The 27,382-nt window shown below is 45.0% G+C and overlaps 1 protein-coding gene across 1 annotated transcript in view; it reads left to right on the top strand.

The window, feature by feature from the left end:
- The first annotated feature begins 7,744 nt into the window (after window positions 1–7,744).
- The window catches only part of ANKH (ANKH inorganic pyrophosphate transport regulator), a 103,468-nt gene continuing 83,830 nt past the window's right edge, over window positions 7,745–27,382 (top strand). Inside the window, exon 1 of the mRNA XM_075084256.1 lies at window positions 7,745–8,133. Coding sequence (XP_074940357.1) covers window positions 8,038–8,133 — 96 coding nt within the window. The 5' untranslated portion in view covers window positions 7,745–8,037. The remainder of the gene's footprint in view (window positions 8,134–27,382) is intronic.

The following is a 27,382-nucleotide window of genomic DNA, read 5'->3' on the forward strand; positions in this document are numbered from 1 at the left end:
CCTCGAACTCATCTTTATATGTGGGAATGCATTTGATCAAAATCACAAACCTTATCACTGAGAGATCTTCTGCTGAAATTTATTGGCTACAAGGCAATTCCAATATTAAAGGGTCATGCAAATTGAATTCTTTCATCTTTCCATCACTGCTTCCTTTTTGAGAGGACCTGACCATGCTGCCTTTTTGCATAGCTATAAATAGCATCAGAAGAGGAATTTTTGTATTGCTGGAGCTGAATTGCTTTTAGATTTTTACAATTTATTTTTCATCAATCCAACAACTGCCTTCATTTGGGTAGGCCAATATTGACTTTGTTTCTTTAACCAGGGAATGAAAATCGAACAGACTTCCTTCAATTATCCGGTGTCTACCCTTCCCTTATTATAAGAGACAAGCATCTTGCAGGGACAGAGAGAGATGATTTTTTTCAGGGGTTAGCATTTTGAAAAGTCATGTAAGATACTAATTAGGTTGTGAGAGCAGCTTACATTTTTCTGCCAATTACACAGGCTGGGGTTTTTTTTTTTCAAGAATCCAAAATATCCAGGCCTTGGAGGAAATATTTTCAACTTTCAGATCAAGCTCATCCTTCTCCTTTTAGTTCCTTGTAAGAGAAGACAATGATACAAGTTTATCTGTAAATAAAAAAAACAATAAAAGTCTGAGACCTTGGATAAGGACATAATCCACATGCAAATAACAGACTATACTTGGCTTTAAAGTTCTGCGTGTTCTCTAAATAGTTATGAAGTAACTAGGCAGATTACACTATCTGTCTGTTAACCAATTCTTCTTCTTTTCTTCTTCATTTAGGTTCAGCAGAAAAACTGGAATAAATCAGAAGGTGCAAAAGGGCCAGTTACAAATCTGGGATACACGTCCCCCCTGCCCAACCTGCACAAGTCATTCGTTTCTCTCTGTTTTGCCCATCTGTGAAATAGGGGCATATCTTGCCCTTGGTACTTCTGGTATTACAGCATACATCACGAGGACAGCTCAGATTTCTAAAGCACTTTGGGTCTGGAAGGCAGCAAGGGCAATCAAAGTATTCAGAAGTGTTTTTGTATAGTTTCATAAACTGGCTTCCCTGACATCTTAACATTTCCTTGTACCCTCTTGAAAAACTTCCTTACCATAAAAGTATGGAATGCTTATTCCTAAAAGCAAGTATTTCTTAAAAGCTCCCAGTGGGCATGAAGTAGTTAGGAACAAAATCTTATTTCTCTAAAATAAGCAAATTTCATCAAGTATTATAGTTAGATGGCCACACCGTAGCAATGCCTTAAGACATCAAAGAGCAGTACTGTATATTGTAAAGATAAAACCTACTACTACTTTTAAGTTCTAGAGTACTCAGGGAATACTGGCTTTAGGCATGCATATACTATAGTATTTTCAGTCATACAATACAAGCACTAATAAATAATGCTTATGCATTTGCATATTACTGTCTTTTCACAAGTACATTAGATTACTCATTACTTTACTATAGGTGCTCTACAGAGGCTATTTTTATGATTGCTGCAATAACACAGAAGCCCTATTTGGCAGGACACATATTTAAGATAGACTGACCCCCTTCTGAAGAAAACTGGAGAGGATGAAGTATTGCAAGCTCATAAATGCACATACCTGAAACATTTAAACGTAGTCTCAACAATTAACCTAATTACTGAGCTCAACATCATCAAAGGACATAGAATATGGGAGTTTGGAACACAAATTTACCACCACCTCCTACAAGTTTTAGTTAAATGGTGTTCAACTACACCAATAATCTCTGCAGACAGCTAAAGTCTAATATTGATTACTGTTTTAATGATACACAAAGCCATAAAGATCGACCTTTGCAACCTTACATTATTGGCAAGGTTGTGTGCTTATCACATTTCATGTATAGCACAGCAAGTGATATTACATGTAGATGTTTTAGTGGGAAGCAAACGGGCTGCAGAAAGTCCTAGTATGTCCTAATGCTTGGAGCAAATATGCCAAATGTACATTAAAAAAATGGACTCTGAATTCCAGGCAAATCAAAGTGTATTAAGCATATAAATGTATTTTAATTTATTAACTAGAATTAAGTTCTGGAAAGCATTTTAAATTGTTACTTGCATTTCTTTCAAGATGTTTGAATGCATATGTTATTAAATAAACTGCAATTTAGAACTGGGGATGGGGGGCAGATAATACCCTACACACAACACAAAAAAACCCCCTACCTTTAAAGACTTGATTTCTCCCTTGCTCAGGAAACACAACATTTGTGTATATTCGCTTTGATGATGAGAAAGCTTCTCTCCCTCTGATCATAAAACAATGCCGGAACCTCAGGCCTGATATGAGGACAATGCAACCTCCTCTGTAGTACACAAGGTTCATAAGCAGCGAAGTCCCTCAGGATTGCAGACACCACACTACAAGCACTTAAAAGACAGAAGTCTCCAGCTCGGGCAGAGCCTGGTCCAGTTGGCCTCCCGCAAAGCAGGAATCACATTTATGCAACTGAAAAAGGAGCTGTTGGGATTAAACTGCTAAGAAATGGCAACGTGTCGCCTTAGTGAGTGGGGCTGCAGTCGCGCATCACCACGCGTCCCCGCCAGCAGCCTGCAGCTTGAGACCAGCTGCTCCCTCCAGCTCCCTTGTTTCAGAGCTGCGGCAGTCACACGCCTCATCTCATCTCAGAAGAAGACACAGTTCAGAACTCGGAACACAAGCCCAAAAGACAAGTCACATTATTAATTCCAGGACCACAAATCATGCATACAGCTGGGATTACCCCAGGCCGTGTGCTTGAGTGAGAGGTGGAGCAGATGCCATTGTGAAGACAGGGAGGGTGAAGAGCCAACACTGCCGGATGCCCGGTGGCAGAAGGCATTTTCTGGACTGGTCCCCTACTGCAGGTGACCAGAGACAGCATTTTGTTCTCACCTGAAAAATGAGTCAGGCACTTTTGAATGACCCAGGTCTCGTCGTGCTGATGAAAACCAGCATCCTTTTTATCTTGGTCTATTAAGCATTAATAGGAAGCTTCTCCTGCTTCATCAGCTGGGAAAGAGTTTTGCCTGAAGCTGCCAGAGCAGTTGTGACAGCCAAAAAAGAAAGACGTGGCCGTCCTGCAGGGGCACCATCCTAATCGTCTAACTTGACAAGCCAGCTGCGGACAGAGCAGACTGGCCTTAGGCAGGGGACATAGGATGATTGTAAAGACCATTTTTATTCTTCACACAGAGCTAGAGCTAAATTGGAATTGGATTAGTTGGGCATTTATGTGACTGACAACCCCAATTACTTTAGCTATTTTCTGATCTTTCAGTTCATCTCTACCCATTCACAGAATAAAACATTATATAGATACAGACTTTTCCTGCAGCATTTCTATAGTCTTTCCAGTTATAGGCCGTAATAGCCTATAACACAGCCAAAGAACATAGTGCCCCCGATCATGAGGAGTAAGACAAGGAGAGTCCTACCGGCCCTTTGAGATGAAGGCTTTCTGCACAACTCAGTGATTGCAGTGACACAGGCTTAGTTTAAACCTAGGAAGATAAAATGTTGTGCATACAGCTCTCCTTTGCCTTGCAGAAGAAGAGGAGGCTGAATGCATGTTTTTCCTAGATACAGGCTTTCTGCAGAACTGGGGTCCCAAGGTAAGAAGGGAACCTTCAGGTTCAAGGACCGTCAACATTCCTAAAAACCAAGCTTTGTGCCTGGCCAGTCCCCTAAAAAAATTAGTGGGCAGATGACTTTTGCTTTTTATTCCTCAGTGCTAAATAGGAATGAGTATTTTTCCACTAAGTGCACAAGACCCACATTCTGAGCATTCCTGCAGTACGATTCAGTCATAGTTTGACAACATTTTCAAATGACAACCTTATTGTTTTAATTATTGTTGTATGAAGAGCTGGAAGTAGGCATCAGACTCAGTTCCAACTTAAAAAGTTATGTCTGCAAGAGGCGACTGTTGCAGGGGGAGGAGTAACTCAAGATAGAAGCAGAATATGACCGTGGAGGTGTGCTTCCAACTTTGCCAGATAACAGACAGGAAAAGGCAGTCGTCATTTGCTCTCTCCCAGCCCAAGGCCATTCAGAGACCAGAATTATTGGCCATCCTGTAGGCTTGGAAATGGAGTTTACCTGTCCTGTTATGGAATGACTGGCTCACAAATTTTGTTATCTACTAGCTGGAATTCCTTATACAATGACTGCTTCCCAATTCCTGACTATAAGAAAAAAAAATCTGGGTAGAAGATAAGGTTTGGAAGACAGCCAGTAGCTCACAAAAGCAGGGGTGACAGCTAAAGAGCCAGCTGGGAATGGAAAAACGAAGCACAGTGATTTAAAAAAAAACCAAAACAAGACCCATTTTCTTTAGTAGGTAATTAGCAGTAGCCTCAACAAGGAAATAGAGGTTATCTCTCTGAAGCAAAACAATACCACAGCAGGGTCCTCTCATGATTCCCATCGTGTAGTTGTGGTGAGGGGCCTGCTTTAAGTTCAGGAAAGGACTGGGGCTCTAGCACATGTTAAAGCTCAGGTGCTGATCTGCATGTTAGATTGCTGACTGCATGAGTAAAGCTAAAGTGCACTGCCCTGATACGATCTGCTACTGGGGACACCTTCAGACTTTGGCCCTGTTGCTTAAGCAGCAATTACAAGCACATTTTGCTACCAGGCACAAGGGAGTTTTCTGATACGTTTCATCATTTATACTGTAATATTCTGCAGAGGAACACATTACAGCACCGTACGTGACCCACATGGACTTCCATCTCCGGTGAGATGCCTCCATCCAAGGCACTCCTGGACCACATAATTTTTTCTATCAAAAGCAGAGAGATTATGTCTAATTATTTCCTGCTGTCCTCTCTGTGTCTTTTTACTTCCATTAAACAAACAGACAGTGTTTGGCATATGAGTAAGAAATGTAGTGTAACAGAAAATCTGCTAGAAAGGAAATTATTACTAATCACTGTTTTTTGCCCAAGACAGCTAAAATGACCTATTTCCTCAGCTCATCAGCTGAGCAAACTACTGACTTCAAGATGTGAGAAACCATTCTCGTTCTTTGGTTCCAAACACAATTTTGTTTCTGTAATGAATTCGAGGAGCAAATATGACCTGGCCTGAAAGAGAAGCACACAAGAACTACATTCATCCCAAAAAAGAAGACATGAATGGGAAGCAGACAGACAAACCTCAAACACAGCCTAACGGTTTATTAAATAAGTTTAACAATTTTAATATACGAGACTCAAGAGAGCATCGGTTAGATTAACAATTTCCCAGGATGTTCCAGGACACGTTATGAAGTAAAATTTAAACTACACTTAAAATAATACCGTACTATTTCTTTGGGCAGCAGGTAGATTAGAAGCTAATCAGAGCTCTCAAGCAACTGATCAGATGGAAATTAATTACATATGTAAGGGGTCTGATTCATTATCTGCCGGAGTTTAAAAGTATCAACTATGGTATGAACACCTAACAAACCCTCAAAAGGATATGCTCCTCCTATATTCCATTAAGCTACTCAGGTGTCTCAGTGTTTCCAGGACTGAACATAATCTTGTGACAAAGTAATTAATCATTTTGTATGCTTTTGATTTAGCACGGTGAGCCACACGCTCAGTGTCCAAATGTTTTGACTGAGGAAGCTTTAGTTTTGTGGTGGCTTGTTTTTGCCAGGAATGAGAGGAGGTAGTCCTCAAACATCAGCTCATCTGAAAATTTCAAACGGCGAGTTAAAATCATACATTTACAAGGGGCTTCGGGGCCTCCTTTTTACTTTTCTCTGACCCAAGAACAGCACTAAAGGTTTCTTTCCCCTGAAAAAAAAAAACAAACCAACCTCTAAACTGAAACAAAATAGGGACGTTTTACCAAGAAAATACATAAAAATACAGAGCTGTAAACAACATTCTTCCATAATTTCAGCTCTACATTGTTATCAGACCCATGCCAAGGAGGAATGACCTCACTCCCAATAAAATCTAGTCCTATCAGGAAGAAATTAGTTACTGGCAATACAGTTATTCGAAACCAAATACAGTCTCAGGAAGACAGAATTTAATACTGAATTAAAGCTTTTATATCTCCAGCCTTGTCTTCAAAAGTCAGGAGACTTGCTTGAAAGAAAGGGACCTACTACGCAGACCTACTACAACTTACACATAAGCATACACACAGGCTATGGGTAAATTGTCAGGTAATCCAGCTCGGTGCATGCGAACGAGTAAAGCAAGGCAGCGGGCGTAAGGCCCCTGAACTACAGAAGAGTTTACTTCATCCCAGCCTTAGTCTGGTTGGTCGGAGACCAAATGTTCCCCATCGCGGAGGCGATGGGAAGCTGTGCGATGCACCAACCACTGGTCCATCCGGAGACCAATCGATCTTCCTTAGGATGCTGAAGATTTGGTGCTGTTAATTCTGAGACACACTTAGGCCATCATGAACAGCTCCTGCTTCCCTCTTCTCAGTTTATTGTCCTCTCCTGCTTTGCACTGCTCCACACCATCATCCCCAGGACACCACCACGCCTGTGACATTTTAAGTGATCTGCAGGACGAAGGCAGGTTTGCACTCTCACAAGCGTTGGTGTTTGCCTCTGTGTGCTCACAAGGAAGGCTGTGCCAGACTGAGGGCTGCTGGTCATGGTGACAAAGGTGGCAAGGTGATGGTGACAAAGGTGGCAAGGTGATGGTGACACCACAAACTCCAGCCGCAGGAGGGAAAAAACCCTCAGGCGACAGCGGAGACCAACTTTGGCACCTCACCCCGGGAACCAGGGGCCGCCCCACTCCAACCCACCCCACAGCCTTCCATCTGCCTGGCAAGGATCCTCAGAGCTCACCTCCTGTCGACTCTCCCAAAATATGTGGAATGGCTCTTGGTTACAGGAACGTTTTAGCATAGGACACTCCGGGTGATGAAGGCTCTGCACTGCTCCTCCGCCGCCCACTGCTCCTCTGAGGATCGGACAGAGACATCCGACTCCTCACAGGGCTTCCACCTTCCCGAAATATCTGCCAACCCTCCTTGCAGGTGGCGAGGTGATGGTGACACCACAAACCTACACAGACGGGGGGGGGGGGGTGTGTGACACGGGACGGGACAGGGGACACGGGACCCCCACTGCGCCCCAGCGGCACCCAGCGGGGCGGGGGGTTCGGAGAGGCGCCCGGCCCGGCCGCTGCCCCTCGGCCCGGCCGCTGCCCCTCGCTCGGCCCCGCCGCCCCGGCCTCAGGAGGAGCCGCTCGGTGCCGCTCTTTCCCCCCCGGCCGCCGCCGCCGCCGCCGCCTCCGGCCCCTCTGCCGTGCCGAGCGTGTGTCAAACCCACGTGCTCCGGCAGCCCGCGCCGGGGAGCGGCGCCCAGCGGCCTGGCCCCGCACCGCCGCCCCTCGCCGAGCCGTGCAGGGACCTCCGCCGGCGGTGGTGGCGGTGGCCGGCCCCGCACGGCGGCCCCGCGGCCTGCGCCGGCCCCGCGGCGGCGGGGAGGAGGGCGGCGTTTCCCTGCGCGGCGCCGCAGCCGTCGCCCCGCCGCCGGCGAGCGTCAGGCGGGGGGGAGGCCCCGGCCCGGCCCTTCCCCTGGCCCCCGCGCCCCGAGGATGGCAGCGCTACCCGCACGAGTGGCTGGCGGCGGTGTCCCTCCTCTTTTTTTTTCCGGCGGCGGCGGCGGATCATTGTTGTGTGGGAGGAGGGCGGCGGGGATGGACTTGATCTCCCGGGTCTCCTGCTAAGGCGGCAGCACAGCGCGCCCCGCCGCCCAGCCAGCACCGCCGGGGCCGAGCCGCGCCGCGCCGGGCAGGGAGGGACCGGCCGCCCGCCCGCCCGCTCCCCCGGCTGCTTTATTTTTAGGGGGCTCTGCTGCTCCTCTCCCTCGCCCTTATTCCCCCCTCCCGCCCCCCCGCTCGCACACACGCACAGGGACACGCACGCACCCTCCTCCTTTGCCCTTTCATCCTTCCCCTCCGCCGCCCTCCCGCGCCGTCTCCTGCCGCGGCAGATGCGCCGGGGGTCACCGCGCAGCTGGGACTATGGTGAAATTTCCAGCGCTCACTAACTACTGGCCCCTGATCCGGTTCCTGGTCCCTCTCGGCATCACCAACATCGCCATCGACTTCGGGGAGCAGGTAAGGCAGCGCCTCCCCCGGGGGCGACCCTCGCCCTCCCCGCAGGGCCGTAGCGGCGGGGCTCGGCGCCGCCGCGGGGAAGGGAAGGAGAGGCGGGCCCTGCCCTGCCCTGCCGTGCCGGGCCGTGCCGGGCCGTCTTCCCCCGGCGCATCGCGGCGGGCGGGGACGGCGCCCCTGCGGCGTTGGGGCGGCCGGTGCCGCCGTGCGTGCCCCGGGAGCACGGGCTGCTCCGCACCCCGCTGGATGCGCGGGGAAGGACGGCGCCGTTTGGGTTAGGTTTTGTGTTTCTTCCCCCCACACACGCACCTCCCGCCGCCCCCCGCTTGTATTTTAGGATTATATAATCTGAAATTACACAACGCGTTTGCCAGGGGTTGGTTTGGGTTTATTCCCCCCGCTGACACGGCTGCTCAGGTGCAGCAGCCCCTAGCGCAGTGCAGCGCAGCTCGGCGGAGGAGCCAGCACGCCCGGAGGCGGCGGCGGCGGCGGCTCATCCCGGCGACCCGGCGGGCCGGAGCGAGGAGCGGGGAAGGGAGGCCGGGCTGCCGCCGCCCGCCCCCGCCGGCCGCGGCTCCCCGCCCCGCCGCCCTGCCGCAGCGGCGCCCCCCCACCCCGCCGCCGGCAGCCCCCGCCGCGGCATCCCGGGAGGAGGGCGGCAGCCCGGCGGGGGAGCCGCGCCGCATCCCCTCGGTGAGGGGGCGGCTGCCCGGCGGGGCTCCGTGCAGGTGAGCCTCCGGCTGCGCCCCCGTCCTCCGCCGGTGCTCTGTGAGGGGGGAGTCCGCGGTGATGGGCGCAGGGCAGGAGCCTGGGAAGATCGGGACACAGCAGGAGGAGCTGCTGCCACCGCGCTTCGGCCGTGACCGGAGCTGTGCGGTGCAGCCCAGCTGAAACTCCCTAGCGGTGTTGGTGACCTAAGGCTGTCCCCTCTCCTGGGCACTAAGAAGACGCCCCGGTGTCCCCCGACTTGCCATCAGGCTCCCTTACAGGCGCCCCGGCTGCTTCGTCCTCCTGATCCCTGCTTGCTGCCTTTACACTAAAAAACACGTTTTGTGCCTGACGTACCCGCTCCTCCTTTGCCCCAGCTTTGTGCGCAGGGTGCTTGCTTGCCACACCACTGTGGAGCCGGGAAATCTCTTCTCACTTGTTTTGGTATTTATGACAGGTGAGGCCCCGGTCTTGTGTCATGCTGCACTATATAGGGCCTATCATTACATTTTTGTGGGTCGTGTAGGACAGTATACATTAATAGCTACTCACGAGTGTCAGGCTGGGCAGCCACAGTAAGTATTGCATCTCAAATAGCTTTTATCCATGTCCTAAGTCACTCGGTTTTGCTGAGAAGCTCTTGTTTTCTAAGCAGAATAGGCACTTGCTCCCATGCTCCTTGAGCAAAGATACCAGAAAACTAGTGGGTACTTTCACTCACTTGTAAAGAAGAAAGTGAAAGGAAAAATATTTTGGTGGGAAAAAATAGCTAACATTAATCATATGTTTGTCATGGCTGTGTTAATTGCATTTTGCTTCCTAGTCCTTTAAATAAGCCGCGATGCTAAAAAATGCAATTCCATCCTTGTCTAACAACTACATACTTTCCTACTAAGCCAGTCTTCTATAAATCATACTCAGGAAGGAGAAAAAGGGAAAATGAAAGATAGAAATGACAAGGGAAGAGGTGATTTAAGTGCTAATAACTGTGCCACGTTATTAACATACAGCTAAGTTAAACTGAAAGCAGTTCACTCAGCAAACCGAGTATGACAGGTGCGTGTATACAGTTTGCTTCATACAAGGTCAGCTTGATTCAAAATCCATGTCAGCCCATAAAGAACATTCCCTTGACTTCAGTGTGCTTGGGACCAGGATTTTAAAAATAAGCAGGCAAGAGGTTACAATTTTGTAAGTGAGGGGTCTTCTGTCTGTCTGGGTACCAGTGATGCGGCAGGGATATTAACATGTGGCTGATACATGGAAGCACTTATCTAACCAACTTTGGCAGTGTTATGGACAAAATATCTCAGAAAATGTGTTTTATTTGATAGCCAAGTCATAGGATTGGCCCTCCAGGAGAGCTGGGGTTATCCTCTGTCTCAGATGGCAGCCCGGGGAGGTGCTTAATTGAAAAGGGAGAAATCTAGCGAGCAGGGAGACTCCTGCAGAAAACCCCAGCTCAGGAGCGGGAGCTCAAAAGGTGCTTTTTGTACCAGCCTAGTGGGAGACTTACCTACATGGAAATCAGGAAACTGAGGCCAGGAAACTCCAGGTCTGAAGAGATCCTCATACAAACAAAAGGACAGGGGTTTTATTTTCCTGTATACAATACATGAAGTTATTTATTATACTTGTAGGACATTACTGTTAGACTTGTGTGGCTGAAAATATACTGACTTGCTGAGCCCGTCACCTCTCCGCTTTCCAAAATTGTAATAATTTTAATGACAGGGCTGAATGGAAACAACATAGAAGAATGGGTGTGCTAACAGATAGCTCTGAAAAGGCTGCTGTACCTCCTTCTGTGAATGTATGCTGCAGATAAAAAAGTTTTTTAAGAATGATAGGGGAAGTAAAATTTGCATGAAGTAATGTTACCCGCTCTAGAAAATACTGTGAAAGAGACAGGAGAACTATAGGTCAGAAGTGAGAGGTGACTGTAAAAATTAGGGAGAGAATGGACCTTGCCTGATGAGGGAAGAAGAGGTGTTTAAGAAATGTTACAAGTCATAAACCCTTTGCATGTGCTGCATTCATACATTGCTCTCTCAAGTGTGGAGATATTGGGAAGCAGAATGTTCAAAGCCCTTCTTAAATAAAACCTAGTACTATTAAGTGCCTGAGGTTGAAAAGGGAGAAACAAAGAGATTCTCACTTTTGGGTTGTTTTTTTTTTTTTTTTTTGCCTTGAGAGGCTTTTCTGGTATTCAACAGCAGACATCACTGGGAAATTGCCAGATCCTCGGTGTGTGGCTGTCTGTATATTTCTTGCTACTTTAAGGGAAATGTACAGTAAGGCTAGAGGATATTTGCAGAACATAGGTTATGACTGTCACCCTTGCCCCATATGAGATGTTTTCTATGGCAAGTCTGTTTGGTTTGTAGGATGTCAAAAATGCTGGAGCAATGCTCACAAGAGCTAACCAGCTCATCTGCTGCAGTCACCTCCAGAACCACTACAGCCCATCAAGAGCCCCATGTTGACCTTTGGACCCTAATCTAATAACGCTTTAGGACAAGGCTATATTACAGAGTTACTCCAGTCTAGTGAGCTAACCTCATCTGTTCACCTCATAAAATCTTCTTAGACAAATATCTGATTGTTTTTTTCCCCCTACTAAAAAAGATAGTCCTGATGCATGACCGGGTAAATTAGCAGAAGTTTAGAGACATAAACCATTTCTAACCTACTTCAGTTATTTCCTTCTGCAACCTTGTGCAGGAATTGGAAAAACCAATTTCCCTTACAATTTATTTACAGTACCACATAGCTTTTATGAAATAAAATACTACATACCTTTCTTCTTAGAGTAAGGCCTTCAGGAAAATAGTCCCAAATATTTTGGCTGAATGTTCCTTCCCCACACAAATATGTGTGAGAGTGTGTGTGTGCGCGTGGGCATTTGTTTTCTCTAGGTATATGCACGCACACACGAATATATGCAACGGAGCATTTTCATCCCAAGAGCTTAACACTTACCACCAGAATAGAGATCCTCCCTTTCAGTCTGCTGGTGAGAACATTCAACCCTCAGCATCGTATCCTGAGATTCACAATAATGAGTGTTTTATTTAGAACTCAGCTGTTGGAGAGCAGCGTTTGCAGTAAAAACCCTGGCTCCTGTGAAAAAATGTTGCTGGATGTAGGTGCTTGGAAATAAATAAATAAGCTGCTCCTGTGTGATGGAGCACAACACAGCCTCAAACAGCTCACCCAGCAAATAATACCACTGTTACCCCGTGCGCTCAGAAATCCGTCGCTACCCACATCAATTTTCCATTTAACACAAGTTTCAGAGCTGCTCCACATGTATTGTGGTGGCCTGACTGGTAATGTACGGGCATCTTTGCATTAGCATTATTATAAAGGGGGGGAAGACTGAGGTGTGCATTAGTTCACTAACTCTCTCAGAAGTGCCGAATCAGCTCCAGGCAGCGTTAAATACAACTTGCAAATGTGGCTGGTAACTCTCTCTGCTGGGTGGCAAGGGCCAGGGAGAGAGCAACAGTTTGAACTCAGGGCCTGTCCACTGTAGTCCCTTAATTATCAAAGGGAGGACTAGGGTGGTTTTTTTTCTCCCCTTTCTAGCTATCATGTGGCCAGCCCCTGAATCATTAGTTTCAATTGCTGTCACTGGTTGTTGGTTGGGCAGTTTTATTTGCCGACATAACTGCTAGGTGTGCAGGCATAATGTTGTTCAGTGGCTTGCAGGTCCCTGGAAACTAAAACAGAGGAGGCAGAGCCCTGCTGCCCATTTCTCCTGGGGTCACTCGGGTGCTCCGGCCCTGCAGAGGTATTGCCATACATTGCGCACAGTGTAGTGGTTGGGGTCAAACAGGCGAGCCGTAAAGCAAGTGCTAAATGTTTTGGATTCCAAATTATTTTGCAATAATTGCTTGAAAAACAAACTGGTTTCTTCCTGTATTTGAATTTTGGTTTTGGTTAGGTTTTTTTTCTTTCCTTTCTTTAAAAAAAAAAAAGCATTGCCAGAAAAGGAGAACAAGTCATGAATAACGTTTCAAAAAGAATTAGTGAGCTTATCGTCTGTCCATGCCATTTGCAGACTTAGTAGGGGGTTAAACATTTTGATTAATGCTTTATGAAGCTGATTTTTGGGGTAAGTGTTATTGTCTGGACGTTCAGAACAAGCAATCGGAGAGTTCATATTCCCAGCTGTTCCCTGGGGATTTGGGCCAAGTTGCGTAACCTTTCCGTGGCACAGTTCCCTTGCCTTTGAAGTGTGCCTAGACGCCTACCTGTGTGTCACAGGGATATAATGAAAATTCATGTGTCAGAAGCACTCCGAGATGAAAGGTACTTGTACGAGTGCAAAGTACTCCTGTTATTGCTTTTGTGAGAGGTCAGGGATTTGTTTAAATCATGTAGGACTTTTGTACCATATATACAAGAAAACTAGCAAGGCCTTATAATTAGTGCAGACCATGACTGTATGTTATTACACAACCTCATTATTAGGTACACTGATGGAAGTGCCCTATTTGTTTTCAAGTAATGTGAACTATACAGCATTTTAAATTAAATTTAGTTGAAATTGTGTTAAAGAAGCAAACATCTACAGAGTATGCTATCAACGGATTTTGGGGTTTTTTGAGTTTCAGTGGTAATATTTTGAAGGAATTAATTTCTCCTGCAGGATTCACAAACCAAATAGTCAGGGAAGCGGCTAGGCAATATCAGTGAAATACATCTAACTTCCCTGTTCGGAGTGCGAAAATCCAAATGAGACCTAATACGAAGGATTGAAAACCGAACTGTATACACCCAAAGTAGTAGTTTTCAGGATTTGTACCTCAGTACTGACTCTAGAGACCTCCTTCTTCTGAGGAATGCAGCTTTACTTCCTTTTGCATGACAGCCTGAGCCTTAACTCCTGCATAGTCGCCTGCCAAGCACTGGGGCGTTTCAAGCCAGTGCTAAGGACTACACAGACAATTCTTGAGACTGCAGAAGTTATCAGTTAGGCTTATATGTCTACGTTAGTTGCAGTGGGCATTAGATACCAGGCATTACATTCACCAGGCATGCAGAGCATTTGCTGGAGTTTCACAGCTAGTAATGCATGCTGAGATCTGGGAAGCAGTCAAAGATCTCATAAAACATTTGCAGATAAAAGCCAAGTCTCAGCACTGTGTTAATGTTCTTAAAGGTAACAAAGACACATACCCCCAGCAGCTAAACCAATATATTTTTGCATTTTATAGCACATAAGGTACAAAATAAACAGGTTATGAAGAGCTGTGGGGCTATCACTACTGAAGATTTCAGATGATGCTAGAAATTATGAGAATGAACCTATGAAATTAGGAGTCCATCCCCGGCAGTGCTCCATGTTGCCATAATGTAAAATATATCATCTACAGCTAGGATCTGTGCTATGCCTAGTTTGTCAGTACCTCCACTGTTCTCATCCAACCCTCTCCTTCCTTCACAAACTCCTCCAGTTCCCTGCTTCCCACTCCCATTGCCTCCTACCCCCCATGGCTGTGTCAGCACGGTTGTACGGACTTCTCTGGACTTTCTTACACTTCACTGTTAAGAACTGGCAGGTTTTGTACTTGATGGTACCCATTAAGCATGTCTGAAGTAGTTGGCTAGCTATATAACTGCAGGGATAGCCTATTTCCAGGAAGGGGTGGAAGGAGGGAGGGAGAAGCAACCCCACGCAGCACCGATCAGCCACCTGTTTTTTTTATGAAGTGGTTTAATTCATCTCAGAACTGTGAGTTCAGGTGATATTTGTCCAGCAGATTGTTAGAAAAAAGAACTTTTCCGCCTCTGGGGTAGAAGCAATTCTCCCTACCAGAAGAGTAACCGATATGGTGGGAGACCAGGTTTTATTTACCACTTTGCTGAGCAGTCCTGAGTCCCTATGTCTATGGTGGAGGGCTCTCTCTGGAGGTACTCCAGTCATAACATCACTGGATATTCACTGCAAAAGGGTCACGTGGTAGCCAAGTACTTATGGTACTTATTTCGGACACAATGGTACGGGGTTCTTCTCCCTGTGCCGGTGGAAATCTAGTAGACTAAGACAGCATCAGGAAGGACAGATGAAAATACCCCTAGATTAATTTTAAAACATGGGTTCAAACCTGGAATTTTGAAAGGGGTTTGAACCACTGTATTCTGTGTCCTGGAGAGAAACTTGCAGAGTAAAACTTTGGGGTCTGAGCTGAACTGACCATTTGGTTTGTTTCAGGGGTTTTCCTTCTGTTGGTTGCATTTTCATGAAACCAGGAAACCTGATTTCTCTTTGTATTTGATTTGGTCTGAACTGATTTCTTGTTAATCCTCACTTATTTTGGTGCTGCATGGAGAACTTGGTTGTATACAAAGGCTTATATGACATGACCGATCCTAATGACTGTTTGAAGATAAGTGTCTTTTTATATCAAGATTCTAGCTATTAATTGACTTCCTATCTTGATCCTAGACAAGACATTTATCTCTCTCGTTGTGTGGATTTTGTCAGTTCTAAAATAGTGATTTGTTTCACAAGGCAGTTACAAAGTTTATTCCTTCATGTTTGTAAAACATGGATGTAAGTTGCTGTATAAATAGAAAATTTAAATATATCTGCCAGCTCATGCAGAAACCTCCGTGCATAAAACTGAGCAATTCCAAACAGATTTTGCTTTGTAGCTACTCTCAGAAATCTGCAATGTTTTTAAATAACATATAGATTACTGCTGAGCTCACTTCCAGTTTAAATGGCATATCAGAACATGTGTTTCTTTAAAAAAAAATTACGGAGAATTTGTAATGACCTTAGATTTTAACAAGCTATTGTAGCTTGTAACTAGCTGTTGGTACCTCATCCTATTTGTACTTGGAAACCTGTGGATTTTGGGGGAGAGGGAAACGGGAGTGTTAGCATGCAATTACATCACCAGATTATGCTTCCTTCTGCTTGCTTGATTTTCTACTGACATGATATTGCTGTAGCTATGGTTTTAGACACTGCCGCTGCCTTTTCAGATAACCATTAGCCAGAGAATTAAAAAAGAACCACTGTAAGAACAAGAGGCCTAAATGACCCATGAACTTCAGTGTCTGAAACTGCAAAGCTCTGCAGTTCTCCAACTTCTCTTTCCTCTGTGGAATTATTGCTTCTCTTTCAGATTTTCTGCAGAACTTTGCTACCCTGCTTTAGAGTTTGTCTGCATGTGCAGTTTTTCTTGAATAGTTCCTTTCTGATGTAGTGCAGAATAAAGTGCCTTCATGACTTCCATACTCTTTTCAAGAGCATTCTAGAAAAGGACAAAGGAAAAGTACTGGTGAGTTAAGAGCAGTTTGTTAAAAAATAAGTGCTGAAATGACATGAAATCTCAAGTGCCAATTTAATTATTTTCCCCAAGATGATGCAAAAAATTCACTGTTTCTGATGTGGCAGGAGAGTTACTGTCGAAGAAAGGGTAGTCATTGTTGCCCACCATGCTCGGTTTGCTTTACTGATGTAGTGGTCCAGCAAGAGTTCAGCTTTTAGCATGGGAAGTGAATAAACTGCAAGATGCAACTTACTTTCAAATGATTTGCTTCCCATAGCTTTTTTGCATCGCTGTTGGATCGCTAAGGCGATTGTTTCCAATCTTTTTCAATTTTCAGAGCCCGGAAAATTTTCTTGGGGAAATGCAGAAAAAATTGACATCCATACAAGCTGAAGAGCGTATCTGTGTTTACATTTATTGTTTGTTCCCTCTCTCCAACTCCCTGTAAATATTCCCTAAGGTACAGGGTTCTGTGGGGCTGAAAGCTCACCGTACCAAAGCACATGCTAGTACGTTTGCTGACAAATACGTATGAAAGACTTCTGGCAAGCAGACGGTCTGTCTTCTTGGCTTCTTACCTCTGCTTTGTCCTTAAATTAGTGAATGAAGTCAGATGCAGGCCATACCTGAGCTTTTGTGCGCTGGCTTTAGATCATTTTGGCTGCATGGCTTTGACCTACTCTGGCCGAAGAAAGTGTTGACACGTGCCAGCTGGGACTGGTGTTTTCCTTCATTGAGCCAGATGGCCAATGTGTGTAGGTATAAGGGGTGCAACCACACTGCACCCACTGTTCTTGCTGTGTTTTTTTTTAATGACGGTATTTGACATTTACTTCCCTAAAAGTGCAGGATTTATATATAGATATTATTAGACCCTTTTCCCTCTGCGCTTCCTGCTCACACTGTGTTACCCCTCTCTCATTCTGCTGCATATCGGTGACCTATATCTTACTCGTATAACCTCTCTGTCAGTGAGCAGCAGCTGCTGCTCCTGCAGCCGTGGCCAGCTGCGATCCACCTCCACCAGCTCCCTCCTCGCTGCGAAGACCTTCCTCGCTGCAGCATATCAACGGTGCTCCAAGAACTTGGCAGCCTTTGATCTCAAATCTGCCATCCTGCAGATGAAAGACACGCTCTTGCACAAGTCCTTCGTTACCACTTCCTCTGTCAGCGTCTTACCAGTTAAAAAGCGTTTAGCCCATTTGAGAACAAAACAAATAGCAGCATTACTGGCCAGGAAGACACTCCACATTTTCGGTTCTGGTGAGAGGGGAAAAAAAGTCAGTTACGTAAGAGGAAAGATTATAGAAATGAAGCATTTATACCTTGAGCAAAAAACGGAATTTGATAACTGTCTGCAGCTATATGAACTGGAGTGTTGTTGTGAAGGAGAGGAAACAATGTTAGCTAGATCACTGCCGTGGAGGAGAACGTGGCCAGGAGCAATGAGAGAGATTGGGGTGGTTAAACACAATTTATACTGGAAAGGTTTTCGGATGATTTTCCAAGTAAAAAGCAGGAATTGTTCCCTCTCACACATTACTTCCTTCTAAAATGTGTTGGCATGAAGAGTGCTGTGCTTTGGATGGCGTTAGGTGGTGGTAGCACTTTTCGTAGGCTCAAATTCAGTGAGTCACCAAAAGCAGACAGTGTTGTGATCAGTGTAGGGTGCTGTACGTGGTGGGTCAGACCTGAAGTCCATATCTTCTGGTGAGGTAGACAAGCAGCTTGGGAACTCTGTACTCCTCAAAAACAGTGCAGTCTCGAAGGGTAATATAGTTATGGGCCGTTAGCATGGCCTCTTCCAATTAAATTGTATGAACTAATGTAAAATATAAAAAAACGCAAGAGGTGCAGAATTGCTAGTATTAAACAGTTGTCTTATAGCCATCTGTTTTCCACATGACACCTACCAGGTTCAGTGTACAGAGAGCACTTGCTAGGAAGAGAAACCAGAGTTACCTAGCTAATAAAAGTATTGACTGTGAAACCTGTCTTGTTCATTTTAGAAGCGTAGGCTGTGGTCTCCCCAGCAGAGCTGAGCAGGAAAAGCCCAAATGATATGAGCTTATCGAAATATGAGGACCTTTCCAGTATGAGAGAAGTGGAGTGTTGAGATGTCCTCCGCATGGAAGTAAGGGGGATCTTAACTCTGCTTTTAAACTGGAGGCTTGCTGAGTTTTTTAAAAGGCTTAAAGGCATAGCTGCTGTGAGACAAGACCTGGCAAGCTCAGGGAGCATTTCAGGTCCTGCAGTGCCATAAAGTGCACACCCAGCCGTGCACCCTTACTGTCTTTACAGTTCTGTTCTGCAGATCCTTTGTTTTGCTTGGTTATCCCGTGGGTGCTGGAGGGGTTTAGTTATGCAGACATCCATGTATCTTTGCCACCAGGCAGGAGCCTGCAGAGCAGCTCCTCACCCTGATTGCTACCAGGATGCCTGTCCATTTCACCCTTGTCCTGTTACTAGTTTTTGTAACTTACTCCATCAGTTCATCTCACTTCCTCCCCAGCTGTAGCATTTTGGAGATGACTTTGAACACTAGGATTATTTGCAACCCCCAGTGAACGTGCCAGGCGACGTGCTTGGAAGGGCAGCTGGTTTCCCCCATTTGCACAGCCTATGGGCTGCCTCTCAGGCAATGGAGAATAAATCTTCCAATCTGAGTATCTGTATCATCCTCTCAATTACATTTTAATTTTTGCCCTCTCTTGCTCATAGTTTTTTGAAGCCCATCAAAATAACCCCAGTTGTCCTTGGTTTTGTACAGTCAGAGGGACATCTCTGGTCATTTTTGTCTGCACTTCAGTAGCACAAAACAACTGGTAATGTGGGGCTCCAAATTTAGTATGACAGCATTGTCAGCTTCCCCTGTGTTTATATGGGGGCATAACGATTTTGCAATCTTAAGCATTGGCTTTAAAAGGGAAAGGAAGTCTAAACTGCAAAACATTTTTCAGATCCTTAAGACGCCGAAGATAGTCATCCACAGAAAGCTTTCTGTTTGCCACAGGTAAATACAATTTTCAAGTACTTCTCTAATACAAAAGGTGCACAGATACACAAGCACATGTACATAGTGTGTTGTGAGCAGGAGTCTGCCTTTGTAGGAGAATTATACACTGAGTAGTGCTAAAGTACTGTCTTGATTACTTACTGGCGTATACACAAGGCAAAACGGTTAAGGAAATAAGGACAAGAGCTGTGCCTGGGACTACTTAAGTAATTGCACATGCACCTGATGTGTCCCTTATAGTTTGAGCTGTCTCTGGTGACATGCTGTTATGGTGGTTGCATGTGCAAATGCTAATTTATTTTTGAATCAATGATTTTTGTACATGGATCTCATCTTTTCAAAATACGACCTTGAGGGCACTCCTGATTACTGCACCACTGGTCTTTATATACTTGTGGGCAGTCATTTTGCTTCAGAGCTTTCTATTTCAAAGCATGAAAGCATGACGACCTTTCAGCATTCACCGTCTTGTTCTTATATGAGCTTTCTGAGATGCAGTCAACGGTCTACTGGTTAGGACATGCTCCAGCATTGTAATAGTCTTGAGAAGAGCTTTCTTCAGCAATGCCTTCTGGATCTAATATATAAGTACTGTGGGTTTTTTCTGCTAATACTGTGCAGAGGCCAATGTTTCTCTCTTTAATAAATTTATGAGAAATCACAGCAGGTAGCCTGCTTGACATTTTCTTATTGTAGGCTTGACCTGTTGGTGAGCTTTGTATCGCTGTCTGGAAAAGGCTTGTATAGTTGTGGGCTAGCTTTTCCAAATCACGGCATGCCTTTTTTGTCAGCTGCAAGCTCCTACCGCATTGTGGGTGGTTGCATCACTAAGGAGAAAATAGCTAGCAAAGGCACAATCATTGCCTCGGGACTTCGTCAAGGAAACCTCATGTTAAGTTGCATATTTGTGACTTGAGCTCCAGGGGTTTGGTCGTGCTTGCAGTAATCTGCAGATGTGGAGCCTGTTGTTATTCTGTGTGTATCTACTGATTTGAAAGGGGAAATGGGTAGTAAGAGAGAGAGGTTTAGATCAAGGGGGAAGCCGCCTGCAAGGAAAAAGCCTGACAATTTTGGCTTTGGAAGTACCAGCTCATCCCAGAAGTCCCAACATCCAGCAAATGCCTGTCTCAGGTCAGGAAAGCTTTTCACCGCACTGGAGAGGCTGAGATGCTTACAGACGAAGCAGCTGTGGGGCTGTAATTTCAACACTGAAATCTTGCTGAATAATGAACTAGATATTTTGTCCTCCCTCGTCCCACTGGAAGTCTAAAGTAGACAAAGGAGGCATGCCAGTGTAAATTTAGCTTAACGAAAAGGCAATCAGGTTCTGTATGACCAGCACTGAGAAGAATGTTAAAGCAATACTTGTCCAGCTGGTGATAAAGGACAACCTGTGCTGAACTGTAGAAATAAATGGAGGAACAAAAGTGACTCACTAATATCCTTGACCTTTTTTGAAGAGCAGATAAGAATAGTAGCAGCACCTGAAACCATTAGATATGAATACAGTGATTTCTAGATGAGTTTGCCTTGTCTCTTGAGAACACTGAGTATGGAGTGCTGTGGCAAGAAATAAGCAAATTGGCCGGACAGGGACGTGGTTATGTCTACGGTTGGGAGAGCAACGGGTATTTGACTTATTTATTTTCTACTCTTAACATGCATATAGCATTAGGGACCCTAAGCGGTTTCACTTTGCTGTTGACATGGTGTAGGGATGAGGGATGCACAGACAGCTTGGAACGGTTACAAAAAAGGATTAGTAGCTGTTTTGCAAGAGGTTATTATTGCAACTTCTGGGAGTTGGTTTCAAAGGCAGCTGCAAGCATGAGGATCTCTCATTTGCTCTCCGTAAAGAATAGCGCCTCTATAGTCTCATGACATTTAGCATCAAATGCCTCTACACTTTTCTTCTTTCTGTTTTGGCCAGATAAGATTCTATAACCTCAAATCTTCTGTGTATATCCCTTTGTTTTGTGACTCCTTTGTGAAAGAAAGAAAACACCCCATTGAGAAAGAGAGAAACAGGATATAAAAATAAGGATCTGCTCACAATTCAATCCTTTTTATTTTCCCTTCCACTGAATCCCTGCATGGCAGCGCACTGGTGCAGCACCGTAACCAACAGTCTGGTGTCTGCAGCCTCCCACACCAAACCCAAAAGGATTGGAAGTCATCAGTCTCACCTTTTTTGGCTCTTTGTTTATACCTTGTTACTTAAAACTGGGGATTTCTTGGTTTCAGGCCTGGGTTGGGGCCTCCAGCACGCTGCTGTGGTTTGTGCCCCTGGACAGCTCCTGACCCTCCTCCTTGCATCCTCCTTGTTATCCTGCCACCCATTTGCTGCTCTGTTTTTTCTCTGGAGTAGTCTGTAACCTTCAGATATCTGCTTCCCCTCTGTCCTGTCTACTTTTCCTTTTCTGTGTCTGTCCAGGGGCTGCCTCCAGAGCACATCCCGTTGCCGTTTGCAGGCAAGCAGCGCGCCGTAATCATGACAGCAAGGTTCCCACCGCCCACCTCCAGCAGATTCCTCTCTTGCAAGAGAATTGCTTAACTTGAAATCTTTTTCATGTTTGTGGGCTTTAAATTTAGGCCTGAGTTAAGCTCATGCACAGGTATTTATCTCATATGAGGCAGCCAGGCTTCAAGTGAAGAATGTGAGCTTTGTAAAGCTGCAAAACTTTATCTAGCTAGCAAAGGGTCCATGCTCTCCTCTTCGTGTTCCTCCAGACATGCAGTTGCAGTACCAGGGAATGAGCTGCCCAGCTATTTGTACTCCTCCTTTCACCTTCCACTGTGTCAGGGCCAGCTCTGGGTCAGTCTGGTTCACATAGTTTTTCTCTAGGAGCAGGCCTGTCACAGTGCTGGCGAGACATGCTGTGACTGCTCTGCTGCTGCAGATGACCTGTGGCTCCCTATCGTCCTCACTCCAGTGGCTTGTTTTGAATTTCTGCTCATGATGATGCTGTGGAAGAGAAACAGTGAAATTTTTCTTCCTGCGTATTGGTGTCTGATGGCACATGGTAAATGCCTGCTGTCCTCGCTGGTGGCTCATTTTAAGATGTTGCAAACGAAGGTCAGGGTGATTATTCTCTCACTAAGTCTTAAAGCCAATTTCTGGATCACAGACAAGAATAACATTGCCTGCATTCCTAACATGCCTGTTCATCCTGCCACAGAAGGCTTGTTGCTGTAGCTGACCAGTGATGTTTTCTTACCTGCAAGGTCAGAGATAAAGATGTTGGGACTGCTGAGAGAATCTAATCTCAGCAAAGCCTCTCTTGGATCAGAGAGTACTTCTGCTTTTTGGTGTATTCTTTCAAAGGCAGTCCTTTGAGGAAACTTGGGAGAAGCATGTCAAGCTCAGTCACTTTACATGGGTATGAATGCATTATGTGGAGCGGTTCAGGTGTTGTGAAGTAGGTGTTCAGCGTAGGCTTCAGACCGAAATGTAGCCATTGTGAATCTGTGCATCACTTGAGGGACTTTGGAGGTGTTTATAATCGTTCTTAACATTATAAATGTTTTTAAATGCTATGTATAATTTAGCTTCAGACATTTTCAGGTCATAACTAAACTACTAGGCTTGTTCCAAATCAGGGATGGATGGCATGAATAGCACTGTGTGAGTCAGACCCATCACACGTTCTAAATTAAACTTGTGCTGAGCCGATGCTGATCTTAAGACTTTTCGAAAATCTCCCCACCTTACAGAGGTTGATGATGATGAAAAAAATAAAGCAGAAGAGTGGAAGAGAGTAAGGAAGCAACAAGCCAACTGGTATAATGGAAAGAATCAAAACATGCAACTAGGAGAAAGAGTTTAGAATAAACAAGTTAGTGAAATAACAGCTTCAGTAGCTCTCAAGAGTTCAGACTGCAAATCCCTAAGTTTACCAAAGCAAGGCTGTCTCCTAATGAATACAAATGGGTGTTGTCCTACCTAGGCACTGCAAGCTGCCTGAAGGATTTCCACAAAGGGCTCTTGTTCTCTGGGGAAGAAAAGAAGAATATGAAATACATGAGGATGAGATAAAGATGAGAAGATTGACGAACTTGGAGAATTTATCTGATGACCTGTCTCCCAGTAGAGATAATACATGCCTCAAGTGAGATTTCACCTGGAATACTTTGCACAGTTCTGGCCATGCATACTTAAGGCAGGTCAATTCAAGCTTGTTCAAAAGGTTGGGCAAAACAAACCCCAATGATCGGTTTTCTCCATTTTTCAACCTATCTGAGAAGAAGAAACTGCAAGACTTTGGTGTCTATGTCCCACTAAAGATGGGTAGAGCATGAATAAGTTTGCTGTCTGTACGTAGATAAAGGAAGATGTTAGCCTGCCTGCAAATAAGAGCTTACTGGGTAGTAACATCTGACTGTAAACAGACTGTGTGTACAGTTAAGCTGGAAATGAAGGGGACTCCAGGCTACCAGAAGAATGAGGCTCTGGAAAGAGCAGGGGCAGGAAAGCTGTACTTTTAAGACTGAGTTAATGAAAGTCATGCTATTGCATGTGTGCCTGGAGCACAGCAAAGGACTGAAGCCTACACCCTTGGAAGTTGTTTCCATTGCCTGTGTGATGGGGAGAAAGAGAGAAAGCAGAACTTGCTACGGACAACTATTATTTTGTGTATATATATCCAGTATCCATATATACACAAAAAGGAATGGGAGTGCTTGAGTGAAGCTGCAAGAAAGCAGATGCCCTGGCTTCAGCTTATTTTGTCCATTGATTACCTAAAAGAACCTGCTATTGCTGTTTAAGCCCTGATTTTGAATGCTTTTCTCTTCCCATGGCAAATTTTTTCATCTCTCTGAATATGCAGTAGGACTGTCTCTGCTTCTTTTTTTTTTTTTTTTTTTAAAGTATTGCTTACTTGAGACCTCCGTAAACCCCGCTAGCTGTTCTCTCAGAGGAACAGCAGTTCATTGGGATGCATGATTCGCGGAAACATGAGGTGTGCCCTCGGCCATGGAGGCAGGGTGGCTGCTTCTGCAGGGCTGACATTGCTGCTGCTGCTGCTGCTGGCACTAGCAAACAAATGAAGCTCTGTTCATTTTCTGCTCTAGCAGAATGGGCGGGGGGCGGGGGACAGGACAGAAGAGGGATGAGCTTGGGGATGGAGGTTGCTCAGTCGAATGAGGAAAACATAATAGAAGAGAACATATATTCAGGTTCATGAAGAAGTGCTTTCAATGATAACATGTTAAACAAAATTCGGAAGGATTTGGCAATCCCCTTTTATTGCTGTTCACAGGACAGCTTATCTGCTCATTTTTTCTGTTTCTGCATGCTAATGATAAATCAAAGCCAAGCATCAGTGTTTGCTTTGTTGTTGCCATTGACCCTGATTTAGGACAATCTCAAAACATGAAATACCTTCCCAGTTTTCTCATTGCTTATGACTTCTCCCAGCATTCCAAATAGCAGGCTGGTGTTGTGATTTGAAAATCCTTTTAAACATTGCTGTTGTAGAGTATTCTTAGTAAAAAACAAGAGTGCAAAAAGTACGCTGGAGAGGGAAACATCCAGACTGTGCTGAGAGCACCGGGAGAGAAATGCTTAACTCCTGTTGGCTACTTTGGTCTGTATATTTCCATCCATTTAAATTAGGCTGCTTTGGTCCTCCTGAAAGCAAAGCAACCATTATTACAGTAATAAGATATTGAAAGAAAAAATGTATCACAAGTTTTATAAGACGCAGTACCTTTCAGAAATGTGGCATTTTAGAAGTGCGGGCATGAAATCTGTTGGCCTCTGCATAAATGCAGTGACTAAGAAGACATATTGGTGTTGCTCTAGTTAATTAAAAATGTGATTTTAAAGTGTTTTCATGATGTGACTGGAACAATGCATCCTGTAAGGAGAGCAAATGCTGAAACGTGAGAGGCTTACTTCTGCATCTGAGAGATTAAGCATTTTCATCTGGCTGAGTCGAGGTTGAGGGAAAAGGGAGTTTCATTTGACTCGGGGGGCTTCTGTATTCTCTTTAGTTACACCATGTATGTGCGAGTGTCCCAGCACTGACTGAGCAAGGTCTAGTTACTCTGCTGACAGCAGATGGAAGCAAACAGCCAGACTGTCAGGTGTGTTGACCTGCTTTGACTTGCGGCCATCATCTGGCCCTACTCCTTGTTCAGCTGTGCCGAGGGGGAACCACCAGTGAGAGGGGCAGGCAAAAGGTTTGTCTCACTCTGCCCACTGCTGTATGTTGAGAGGTGAATCCTCCCACCACCCTTCTTCTCAAGGACTTGTTTGCAATCCCATGCGTTTATTGCTGTGAAGGACCATTTGTTTGGTGGTTCAGGCCACAGAACCTGGCCCATGTACAAGGGGGCTAGGTGTGCGTAGCAAGGAGAGGACTCCTGTCCCCTGATTGCATTGGGATTAATTACTGTTGGCACTTAAAAGATTTTTTGCAAAGTAGGCATTGTTGTCTCCAGCCATCCCCATCCTTGGGTGCCTCAAGAGCAAGCAGGATTTCTCACAGTGTGCTCGGCTGTGAGGACTCTCTCCCACGGGCAGAAGTACCTGCATCCAGCTGCATTCAGCTTGTGTCCACATAAGACATGAAGGCTGCTGACCATTATATTCTTTTTAATCAGGGCAGAATTCATTCTTCCCCAAACAAAGTGTCAGATCTGTTTATACTTGCATCCTGGACTCAGAAAGGTTGAAATCTTTCTGCAGTGTAGCTATTCCCTCTTATCTCTGATGATCTTTCTTCATTGCTAGACTAATGCATAGGGAAATGGGTGCAAATTTGGCGTTTCTCTGAATAAGTTCCCTCCTTGAAGAGTCATTACGCTCTCCGTAGCCCCATGTAGGTAGCAATGTCCTTAGAAAGTAGAAAACTGATTTTTGTTCTTCCCCAGTCTTTTTAGAAGCCTGATCTTTTTCATTCACTGTTGGTAGTGAATTAGAAATTTGCTGTATCATTGTTAACTAAGCAGAATAAAGACAGTCTGGAAATAGAAATTGCTGCAGCCTGTGCAGAGAGATGTCAACCATGGCTCAAAGTTGTTATGAAACTGTGAAGTCATCAGAAATAATCCTCACTGGGAATGTGAATATCAGGCACAATGGTGGGTTTCCAAACTGAAAATAGAGACACAGAAGTCTGGGAAAAAGAAAACAGAGGAATATCACATGGCATAAAAGCAGCTCCAGTTCTTTTTGGCTCACTGGAAGATTTTGTCTGTCTGTGATATCTGATAGCCACAGAAATGATACCTGAAGATCCATGACCAATAAGCGCACTCCTAATCCAAGATGGTCTGTAGAGTTTCCATATGCTCGGTGGGAACTTTCTGCACATTAACATTGAAGCCATGCAAAAACATGACCCTTGAAACTGAACAGGAGGAGGAGATTTGGGAAGGATAACTTATCTTGTTAATGACACCGAAGGATAAGACACTCAGGAGAAATCAAATAGCATCAGCGGTAAAGGTCCTGTTACCACTCTCAAGGATGAAAAGGAAAGCCTTTAAGAAAAAGAGGCAATAAATTTGCTTTCCAACTCCTTTATCACCCATTACATAAAAAGCCTGAGGGAATGAGATCTTACAATTGGAAAGAGTCTTAATGGCCCAAAAATCAGCCCAGATCTTGGAACAAAAGCTATAGTCATCACATTGCTTTCCAGACAAAGAACTTATTATGTGAAAAGCAGAATAAAACTCAAGAGCCTGGGATATGCCAATAAGCAAATCTCCCTTTACTTGGACAATAAAGGAAAAGATCAGGAGAGAGGGACAAATACAAGGCTTCAAACAGCAGTCTGTTAACCCATCACACCAATGTGGATTTAAGATGAAGGTCCACCAGTTTTTCACCTACAGGGAATGAAACCGCCTGTGCCCTTGCAGTTTCTCTTGTTATATCAAAGGTGGTGGGCTCTAACAATTCCACAGCTTCTGTACGAAGTTAGTGCTGTCGTAAAAGTGGGGAGTATGTGCTTCTTCACATAGCACAATTCAGCTTCTTTTGCTACCAGTAATGTAAGAGCTGAAATCACTGCTGAGTGCTTATTGCATGTTAGTGGTGTTTCTGAAGAGAGAGGGAAGAATAGAGAAGCTAGTAGTTGAAACACTTGTTATTTTATTACTTTCTCAAAAATACCTTTGTTTTGTACTAACTATCACGAGGACTTGTTTGCCATGGACTGAGAAGTCAGCAATGAAAGAGAAGGTAGCTGGCACTCATCATTGACAGAAAGAGACAGCAGCA

Source organism: Phalacrocorax aristotelis, chromosome 2, assembly GCF_949628215.1.
Source record: "Phalacrocorax aristotelis chromosome 2, bGulAri2.1, whole genome shotgun sequence".
NCBI lineage: Eukaryota > Metazoa > Chordata > Aves > Suliformes > Phalacrocoracidae > Phalacrocorax > Phalacrocorax aristotelis.